The following is an 11,393-nucleotide window of genomic DNA, read 5'->3' on the forward strand; positions in this document are numbered from 1 at the left end:
ATTGCATACATGGTGCTTCTCATTTAGGCATCCACTATTCTCCATCCAACAGCAATGGCCACATGTGTCAATGGCTAAAGACCTAGTGTTTTAATCCAGTTGCATATATAAATAAATAAATATATATATATATATATATATAATATATATATATAATATATATATATATATATATATATATATATATTATCCAAAAGCCAGAGTTAGATCAATGGGTGGTGACGTACAGTATGCATTGTGCTGTTACAATTAGAAACATTTTGGATACACAAACTCAACTGTGTTGCTCCAAAGGGATTAAATGGGCAAGCTGCTATGACTTCACTTTTGGTTTGATTTATAAAGGAAATGACAATTCAGATACAGAAGATCCAATTCTGGAACTGTAGTTTAGTCATATCCTGTATTTTTCTTTCATTATTTGTTAAGTATTTTTTTGTGGCTAAGATGTTCCACAATTGTATTGCTGGAGGATGTGTTAAATACAGTATATCTTTTTACTGGAATATGGATAAAGTTTATGATGATATTACTTTCTATTGTTGAAATATGACTAAGATATGTTACTAGTGCAAGAATGTGTATACAATATTATATTTATATTCAAATGTTGGCAATTATCTTTACCAGAGCACTTGAATCTGATCCAGCATTTTACTAACTCTAGAGGGGTTATTTCTCTAGGACAGAACTATTACTGGACTGTGTTGACACCTGGCTCCCCAAACATAATCACCTGGGTCAGAAGGTGGAGGCTAAAGAGGAAATTCTACACCAACACTATATTAGTGTGACAGGAAATGGTCACCATACAAATAAAATATGTAAATGAACTAACTTTGACACAGGCCCTTTTGCCTAGTAACTAAAGAAGCCAATTGTGTAGTGATTTAAAGCCATTGGGGCTATTAAAGGGGACCTGTCACCCAGACATAAAATGCTGTATAATAAAAGTCCTTCTCAAATTAAAAATGAAACCCAAATTCTTTTTTTTAATTAAGACATCCAAACCTGTTATAAAGGTATTTAAAAATCTCAGCTGTCAATCATATTTAGCCTGCCAAGCCGCTATGCCCGAGGCATAGAGGCAGGGCAGGCAATTGTATTCACTTTCCATTCTGTACTTCCTAGAAGCCGATGCACTCTTCACATTCTCACCACCTAATTGTGTAACCAGTGTGTAGGCTTGGGCATCAGGTCCCCAATTCTGGCAAATAAGCAATATTTTGGGATTATGCAGCTTGTCTTGATAACAGTGTTCACAAAATTGTGCCCACCTGCTTGTTGTGATTGTAAAGTCTAAGACTAAAAGACACAAAATGTAAATTTATAAAGTGTAAGTGAAGTTTTTTCTGCCTGCTTAGTAAAATAGAAAAGAACGTTGAATTATTTCTTGGGGTGACAGGTCCCCTTTAACCCTATAGGTTGCTACAGTGGCATTTGTAGATTTGTTTTGGAAGACCTCAGTGCCATAATATCACACCTCTGGAATGCTTTGTTATAGCCCTTTGGCTTCCTGTAATGGGTTTATAGTTCACTAACCCCAATATGTAGTTTACCCAGTAGCATGACCCATAGCAACCAATACGATTTTTGCTTTTAAACAGGTGACCAGTAAATTCTACCTGCTGATTGGTTGCTGTGGATTGCTGCCCCAGGGCAAACTTAGTGCCTTTTTTACATAATCCTATTTGTTTATAGAAGAAGAAAAGAATGTTTGGGAACAGCCTATCGGAAAGAATATAAAGATTATTTAAAATGTGCAAGTGTATTTGTGTTCGCAAAACATGCATATTTGTGAAATATACCATTTATGGCACTTGTGTCAACATCTATTCCTTGGAATTCTGCATAGTTTCACTTTGAGCTACTGGGTCCACCCCTCCTCCTGTTTACACTTGTAAAGTTTATTGATTGATTCAGGTAAATCCTGGAGCTGCTGCCTCTATCAGAGGTTTTCACATTGACTCATGTCAATTGGCAAAGCAAACTTACATCTACAAAACCATGCACTGGTGTCATATCAAATAGATAAAGATCACCACGGAGTTTGAAAGAAAAGAGTGGGCCACACAAAAGCTGATTTAGAAGTAGACTGTGTGACCTGGCTGAAATAGGGAATGTAATCTCTGAACTATAAGGATAACCTAGTGGTGGTACACAGTGTGGGAGAGGCCCTATATTAGTAATCAAGAATTTTTAGCTATAAGAAACACTTATATGTTGTGTTACCATATGAAGACAAGCACCCTATTCATGCCAGTATAAAAGCTAATCTTTCCACAACTGGATTTTCATCTAGTATTGCTAAAGTTCTGACACATTTCTGCATTCTACATTATACATCACTCACTCCCCAAAAAAAGGCTTCTGGCATATACATTTGCTTTTATCTTGTACATTCCATTATTTATTCATGTCTTTTTTTCCCCCTACTGCAAAATTGTGGAAGGGCAGGAGAAGAGTTTTTGCTGCACTGCTCTGTGATTATTTGTCACTGTGTCTCTAGTACAGTAATACACAGCAGTGTCTTCAGTTTGTAGATTGTTCATTTGCAGATATAACTTGTTGTTATTATTGTCTCTGGAGATGGTGAATCTTCCTTTCACTGAATCAGTATAGTATGTGCTACCCCCCTCGCTGCTTATAAGAGACACCGACTGTAATCCTTTCCCAGGAGACTGTCTAACCCAGTCCATATCATAGCCACTGAATGTGAAGCCAGAGGCTGTGCAGGACAGTTTGTGAGACCCTCCCGGCTTTATCACCACTGACTCTGACTGGGCAAGTTGTACATCACAGTGACCTCCTGAAATAGATTAGACATAAAACCCGTTTATTATAAGTGATAGCCTGAGGAATAATTTAATTATTCAATATCACCTGAACATTCTTACCTGATAAACCTGAGAGTAATATTAAGAAAAAGAGAAGAAACTTCATGCTGACAGTGTGAATTGAGACTGGCAGTTGGATGTAGCACATCTGATTTCTGTGCTTTAACTGGAAGCTGCAGGTTTTTTTTAAAGGAACAAACTGATCATTTGATTTTTATTTGCATAATTTGGTAAGAGTTAATATAAGCAACTTGCCTCCTTTACATTGTGTAAAACAATTCTGTCACAAAACATACACATTTACTTATAAAATAACTTTAACATATCTAATATTGGTATACTAGATATACCATGACCTGGATGAATGAAAATCTTCATAGTCATATAAAATAACTAGTGATGGGCGAATTTGCGCCGTTTTGCTTCGGCGAAAAATTCGGGAAACGGCGCTGGCGTCTTGTTTTTGACGCCGGCGCCCGTTTTTGACGCCGGCGTCCGTTTTTTCGGAAAATATCTTTTTGACCCGGGCGATTTTTTTGCTGCGAATTTTCGCAGGCGTTTCGCGAATTTATTCGCTGGTGGCGAATCGCGCAAATTCGCCGCGAATTTGCGTCTGGCAAATAAATTCGCCCATCACTACAAATAACTTTAAAGCGTTCTATATTCTCACAAAGGAGCTTTTTATTTTTATAACTTGCACTGGGCAAGCATACAGTAAGCATCTGAGAAAAATGTAGTGGTAGGAGGTGAAAAATCTAATGGTACTTGGTGAAAGCTTGTTATAATGCTCAGTTTTCTAGGCATTACTAGAGAAGAAGGATATTACACTTGCATAGCAAGATGCTTCCTGGCTATAAAAAAAAAGTATTTCTCACCAAGGTAACTGCCAACTTTAGTATTATTATTGCTAAAGGTTCCTATGGAAGTTGTAAGTTTGTAAGAATCTATTAGCTTTCCTTCATAGGTATTTAGCTGTCATGGTGAAAAAATGAAATATGTTTAATTTGCACTAAAAAAAAGTAGAATCCATTTTTTAACTTTCAAACAGGTCTTTAAAAATGTGACTGTGTCTAAAGTAAAAATGTAATATTCATTTTCTAACAAGCAATTCTACAAATAATTATTCTATGTATGTCAAATATCAGGTCTGCACACTCACAATTATCATTTGACTCAGGTGGTATAATAGAAAATGCTTTACTGTTTAAAAAAACAATTTGACAGTAACACAATGTTTACAAAGACAAAACACTCCACATGATTGTAATATACATACCACCCTTTCTGCCCAATGAGAGTGCCCTCCACTTACCTGTATTTTTGTATTTATTCTATGTATGACAGCTTAATAGCTTTGAAATGAAAAAAAAAAAAAAACTATGGGGTGCCGTTTGTCCCAAATACATTCTGTATACAAAACTATCCCTAATACACAGAATTAATGTATCTCATGGTATATAAGTATTTGTGACCATACACAGATACAAAATATAGAAAAGACTTATTTCTATTAAAGAATGAGAACAAAATCTGGTTAGTGCACAAAAGCATGTCATTATATCACAAACTCCATTCTGTATATTCTATTCTGTACATTTTAACAAGCAATCTGTCTCACAAATGTATAACCTCCTTGTAACAGACACACTTATGTGCAAAGTTACTTACAGAATGAATTATGTAAAAAAAAAAAACTTGGACATAGTATATAATAGTGTAACTAACTAGTGCATGCCAAGCAAGATTTGAATGACAAAATAGATGTTTGTGACAGAAAGCAAGATTTTATAGTATAGGAATCATTCTTTTCACAAAATGAAAGCTCAGTTTCACAAAACAGATAAAATATCCATTCTGTGAAGCAATACTGTCAGTCACATTCCTGAACCAATAAGAACAAAGCTTATTGCCATATAACAAACAAGATGAGAAGTTGCCAGCTCTGCTCCACATGGTTGTATCATCCCTAAGGCATAGTATGTGGCCTGCTATAGAGGCGCTCTCTAATGTCCCCTGTGCTGCATAGTAATAAACATGAACAAACATTTCTTAAAAGGGCTGCTGTTAAACACCACAGGTTCATAATTGTAAGTTCTTACAAATGGCTTATATATAATATAATGCTTCACTATGATCATTTTAGTTGCTATAGCTATTCTTATTGTAGTAACCTGCTTGTGGGGGCATTTTGGTTAAGGGCATTCCTGCTGTTTTGCCATTGTCTTATGATTCACTCCTGTTCTTGTTTCGCTCTTCCTGTCTAAGTTAAGAGCAATAATGGGACAGACCACACCTACCTGCCATGTTGTAATAAATGTACCAGAATTGTGCTCGTCTGGCTTCTTTGCCTGAACTAACACAGCAGAATCATTGAATCCACTAGCAGTAATGACGACACCCAGAATTAGAAAAATAGCAATTGGTTCTGATTAGTGTCAGAGCACAAATATAATTGTGCAAATTGTAATGCATTGGATACAATTGTGTCAGACATCTCATCTGCATTTTTCATTGTGGTTAAAAAAAACATGGCAACTATAGTCATAAATAACACCTAAAGTCTATATAATACAATGTGTAGCCTTGGTGATTAGGGTTAGTGATGGGCGAATAAATTCGCCAGACACAAATTTGATGCGAATTACCGCATTTTGCCACAAGCGTATTAATTAGCCGGCAAAAAAATCTGCTGCGTCAAAAACAAATTGGTGCTCGTCAAAATTGTTGCACCCATAAAAATTGTTGCGAATCGAAATTATTCGGATGCCCATTGACTTTAATGCATTTGAACCAAATAGTTGCACATATAAAAATTGCAGCTCACGTCAAAATTGACACGGGTCAAAATTATTTTGCTGCCCATTGCGTTTCTCAAATTTTTTGTCATTTTGCGAATTTTGAGGCACAGATTCACCAATCAGTAATTAGGGACATTAATACTGTCAAATCTGAACTGCACAGTTCCTTCCCCAGCAGCAATCCAGGTGCATGTCATACAATAATATAATTAGAAAAATAGTATTTTCCTTACAGTGAGTTCAGAATTATTCAACAAGTCTGTGCTGCTGAACTCCATCCGCCAGTGGGTCATTCAGCTGTCTTACTGAGCCATATATACCAGATTAATCCATATGGAAAAACTTCACCCAAGGGTAGTCTCTGCTCACTCACAAACAGTTACACTGCTTCAGTGTCGGACTGGGACACCAGGGACCCACCAAAAACCCTTAGACCAGGGGCCCACCCAAACACCTTTAGACCTTTATTATTTTCTTCCTTTCCTTAGTATAATGATGTGTATTTAAAGAGTAGTATATCTGTAGAAAACATGTTAAGGGCAATTTAAAATTCCATCATAATTGTAGCAGCAGGGGGTGTTGCATCTGACACAGTTGTGGCCAATACATCAAAATGTATTAGCAGATTTGGATTTGGACACATTTGCAGCTTCCACCACTTATATGTGGCATGATCTCCATGGTTCCCTTGTCTCAATATGCACACTTTTTGCAACAGGAGTAGGGATGTAGCGAACGGCGGAAAAAATGTTCGCGAACGTGCGTCCAAAAATGCGAACGGTTCGCGAACGTCGCGAAGCCCATAGACTTCAATGGGAAGGCGAATTTTAAAAGCTAGAAAAGACATTTCTGGCCAGAAAAATTATTTTAAAGTTGTTTAAAGGGTGCAACGACCTAGACAGTGGCATGCCAGAGGGGGATCAAGGGCAAAAATGTATCTGAAAAATACATTGTTGACACATCGCTGCGTTTTGTGCTGTAAAGGACAAAAATCACACTATGTCACTCAGGTGATGTTTCTGGACACGGAATGTGAAAAAGCTCACACAGCTAGGTGGCACTTGGTTAAAGACTGGGCAAACAATGCCTGCAAGGGCAACGTATACAGTAGTGGATACGGAATATATTATTGCTGCTGTAAAAACATCACTCAGGTGATGTTTACGGACACGGAATTATTATTGTTATTTAGACAGAATGTGAAAAAGCTCACACAGCTAGGTGGCACTTGCATACCTCCCAACTGTCCCTCTTTTGACCACTCAACCCCCTGTCCCTCTTTTGTACTGGAAAGTCCCTCTTTTCTCTGCACTGAACAGCCAGAAAAAAAACAGTTTCTAACTTAATTGGCTTTTGGCAGTGAGCTCAGAACAGCTAACAGGTGCAAATAAGATACTTTGTAACAATTTTGACTCTGGTTGGTGCTGGTAGTGGTGAACTACTAGGAGGAGCAGCACACCAGTCCCTCTTTTCTCTGCACTGAACAGCCAGAAAAAAAACCGTTTTTTAACTTAATTAGCTTTTGGCAGAGAGCTCAGAACAGCTAACAGGTGCAAATAAGATACTTTGTAACAATTTTGACTCTGGTTGGTGCTGGTAGTGGTGAACTACTAGGAGGAGCAGCACACCAGTCCCACTCCCCAACACAGCTAGACTAATAGCACTGGGCTCTTACAGTAGCAAAGTAAAAAAACAAAAAAGAAAATAAAAGCAGTCCTTACAAGGACTATTGGGTTACAGGCAGCAGTCAGCAGTCAGCAGATGAGAGATCAGCAGCAGGACAGCTGCCCACAGCAGCTACATACAGAGCACTGCAGTAGAAGGTAGATTACTAGTCAGCAAAGCTAACTAACCTAAACTCACTGTCCCTCAAATCCCTGCAGACTTCTGTCCCTACAATACAGAGCAGTATCAAGTAGATTACTAGCCAGCAAAGTTACTATCAACTGTCCCTCAAATCACTAAACAGCTCTCTCCCTACACTAGCTCTTCCAAGCACACACAGGCAGAATGAAAAAACGCTGCAGGGCTTCAGTTTATATATGGAAGGGGAGTGGTCCAGGGGGTGTGGGGGTGGTCCAGGAGGGAGAGCTTCCTGATTGGCTGCCATGTATCTGCTGGTCTGGGGTGAGAGGTCAAAAATAAGCGCCAGCTAAGGCGAACCCAAATTGGCGAACGTCGCGCGACGTTCGCGAACATTCGGCGGACGCGGACGGCCGATGTTCGCGTGAATTAGTTCGCGAGCGAACAGTCCGCGACATCCCTAAACAGGAGGCAGAATGGAAGCACTGGCTCTGAGTGCAACTGTATGGAAGCACAAGGAGCATGTTTGGATACAAGTGCTGTCAAATTACACTACAACCGTAACCATTTTTGGGCCTATGTAGAGTAACATGAATGATTAAATGGCATGACTTGTTTTACATGTCTTTCTAAATTTATTCTTAAAATGAAAAAATGTAATTTCCCATTCCCAATATACTGTCATTTTGTTTAACTTAAGTATGTAACAGATTAACATTTGATACATTATCTGCTGGCATTTCTCCGACCTTGCTCAGAAACGTTTCTTTAATGTATCAAAGTTTAGCAATTGAGTCAGTCCAGGCTGAAAGCAGGAGGGTACTGGGAGAGTTTTGGTTCATTATATGTCTATATGCATATGATTCCTAAATGATAACCCTAGCTAATTAAATGTTCCTTAATGACTCCAATATGTTAATCTACCAGGTGTGCCATCTGTTGCATAATGCTTCACATTTAATTTAGATAGAGACATGTTTCACTAGGAAACATTAGTGTGGACGATTAAACTATTGTATTTTAATGCTTACATTTTATTAGTAAAACTGTGCAAATAAACAAATTTTGTAAAGGTGAACTGTCCCTTTAATATAACTTTTGTTCTTCTAGATTTGATAGAATAGAAGAAAAAGGTCCCAAAACCATGCTATATGTTGGTTCATACATTGAAACTCTAATTTAATTAACATGAATGATAATGGGGCTGTCAAAGCAAGTTATCTTTTTTTGTGGCTTTACATTACTGTGAGTTAACATTCAGTTATTGTCTGACTTCCTCATTCTCTTCTGTCACTGTGCATCTTGCACAGTAATACATGGCAGTGTCTTTAACTTCCATCCCAGTCATTTGGAGATAGACCTGCTTCTTCCCATTGTCTTTAGTAAATGTAACTCTGTTTTTAATTGAATCAGTGATAGCTGTGCCCCCAGTATTCCATACAACTCCAATCCATTCCAGTCCCTTCCCAGGAGGCTGCCTGATCCAGCTCACACCATAGCTAGTTAGCTCAAACCCAGAAACTGTGCAGGTCAGTCTGAGTGACTCTGAGGGTTTCACAGTTCCAGGACCAGACTCTTGTAATGTCTGACACAGGATACCTGCAAATAAGAGAAAATCATATTAAATATTATATTGTTCAAATAAAATAAAGTTACTAAAATATTTTATCTGTTCCTTACATGATGGAAAAAAAAACATAAAAATGAAAAAAATAATGAAGTCCATGTTCACAGGAAATGTCACTGACTAATTGTCTTACAGGAGATTGTTAATGTTTTATACACTGTAGCTGAAGGAAAATAATAATTTGCATAATGAATTCTGCTTATAAGACAGCTTGAGAAAAGGGAAGTTTTATAATGAAATAGACAATTGAATGATAATTAACACAGAATATGAAATATATATATATATATATATATAATAACGATCCATGGGGAAGTCAGCACTCACGTAACGAGGTATAAGCGTGCCTGGGTGCAGTGTCCAAAATATTTAGAATATTGAAGTCGAAGTTTTTTCAAAGAGACAGTACTTTGATTATCGAATGGTCGTATATTCGAACGATTTTACTTCAAACTGGGGCCCTTGTTATAGTCACGGGTCGGATACTAAAAAATGCCTTACCCTTTAAACAAAACAGGGATTGTTTGTCCATATATTGCAATATACTGTATTTAAGATGGCCAACTACGTCAAAGTCATCCCATAGGACTGGCCAGATATGGGATGACTTTGACGTAGTTGGCCAGCTTAAATATATTGCAATATATGGACAAACAATCCCTGTTTTGTTTAAAGGGTAAGGTATTTTTTAGTAGCAGTATGCATAAAATGTCGCTGTTTTAAATATATTGATAATGGGTTGAGTGCAGAGGACTCTTGTGTTTGGCTATATATATATATATATATATATATATATATATATATATATATGCTTTTGTTGTCCCCATATGGAGGTCTGTGGAATAACAGTATTAGTGTATTCTTTCCACTACTCAGGGATCATTAGTTATTGTATTTCTAGTACAGTAATACACATCAGTGTCGTCATTTTGTAGATTGTTCATTTGCAGATATAACTTGGTGCTATTATTATCTCTGGGGATAACAGCATAGAGTATGTTACTTGCATCATATGTTCGAGATACCCACTGTAGAATAATTAAGTAGCATATCATCAACAAACAGAGAATAAAAAGCAAAAGCAAAAAAGTGTTCCCTAGTGCCGCTTTCTCCTATATTCTGTTCATCCCCACCATTGTGTGTGAAGTCCCTGCGTGTTCTTGCACGTGTACAGAGGGGAGTGGGGTGGCCATCTGGGTTGCCATGGGCTCCTGTCAGCTTGGTCTACACTTATGACTAACTGATTCTATGTAGCCCATTCCCTAACACATATTGAAATTACTGTAATTCTTTGTGTGTGTATTGCAACTCTTGAAGCAAAAACAAAAATGATATTCCAGTATTTCAGTAACTCCCCATATGTAATAAAAGGCACATAGTTTGCCCAAGAGCAGAAACCCTTAGCATACAATACAATGTTTGCAGATGAACAATAAATGCCACATTCAGACTGGTTGTGTAACTGACTGGACCTGTAGCACAATTTGCACCTTTTATCAGTTTTTTTAATACACTCATTTTAAGAGTAGGGTTGTTACACTGGTATTGTAACACCCGCCATTGGTTTTGAGCGCCGGCACATAAGTGCAGGCACGCGTCAACTTAGGTGTTGGCGTTGAGGCGCCCGCGCACGTCAAATCGGACGCCTGCGCTAAAATGGACGCTCGCATACTTAGGAGCAATGACTTCTAATTTGGGCGCCTGGCCTCCTATTGGTCCCTGATGTGTCTGTCTTCCTCAGCCTGCTCCTGATTGGTTCCTGTTCCCTTAAATACCTTCCTCCTCACATTGCCCAAGCTGGCTTCAGTTCCTACTGTTCCTGCTAAAGCCATGGTTGTTCAAGATTCCTGGTTTTGACCCTCTGCCTGTTTTCTTGACCTTCGACCTTCGCTGCCTGAATCCGACCTCTGACTGCATTTAACTACGCCTTAGCCTGACCCCTTGGTACTTCGCTTCTCTGAAACTCGTCTTCTGGAAACGACCTTTGCCTGCACTTGTCTGATCCCTTATAACTTTGCTCCTGGTAACTCGCCTGGCTTCTCTACCACCTCCACAGCAGAAAGCCTGGGGCCCCAAAAGGGCGTTGGTGAATACTGGAGCCGTAGAGAGGTTCCTGTTACCATCAGTTCTCCTGGATCAGCTACCTTCCTCCGGGATCCGAGGTAAACAGATCGTTATACTGTAGTTATACCATGAAATTCCCACCAGAATACGAAAAGTATTTTCCACCTTTGGCAAGTATGCACCGATTCAATCTAATTAGAAAAGGTTATCCCATGGATGAAGTTTTCCACATCAAATGAAGTCACTGTTTCACACTGTCAGAAT

The 11,393-nt window shown here is 38.3% G+C and overlaps 1 protein-coding gene and 2 gene segments (V, D, J or C); all 3 read right to left on the bottom strand.

Annotated features, from left to right (window-relative positions):
- LOC101027262 (uncharacterized) overlaps positions 1–11,393 on the bottom strand; it is an 834,796-nt gene that overhangs the window by 798,959 nt on the left and 24,444 nt on the right.
- On the bottom strand, positions 2,433–2,981 carry LOC108695599. The segment is given in 2 exon segments: positions 2,433–2,809; positions 2,898–2,981. Coding segments are annotated over 2 exon segments (423 nt in total).
- LOC121394413 lies at positions 8,685–9,164 on the bottom strand. The segment is given in 2 exon segments: positions 8,685–9,037; positions 9,119–9,164. Coding segments are annotated over 2 exon segments (384 nt in total).

This window comes from Xenopus laevis, chromosome 1L (assembly GCF_017654675.1).
Source record: "Xenopus laevis strain J_2021 chromosome 1L, Xenopus_laevis_v10.1, whole genome shotgun sequence".
Classification (NCBI taxonomy): domain Eukaryota; kingdom Metazoa; phylum Chordata; class Amphibia; order Anura; family Pipidae; genus Xenopus; species Xenopus laevis.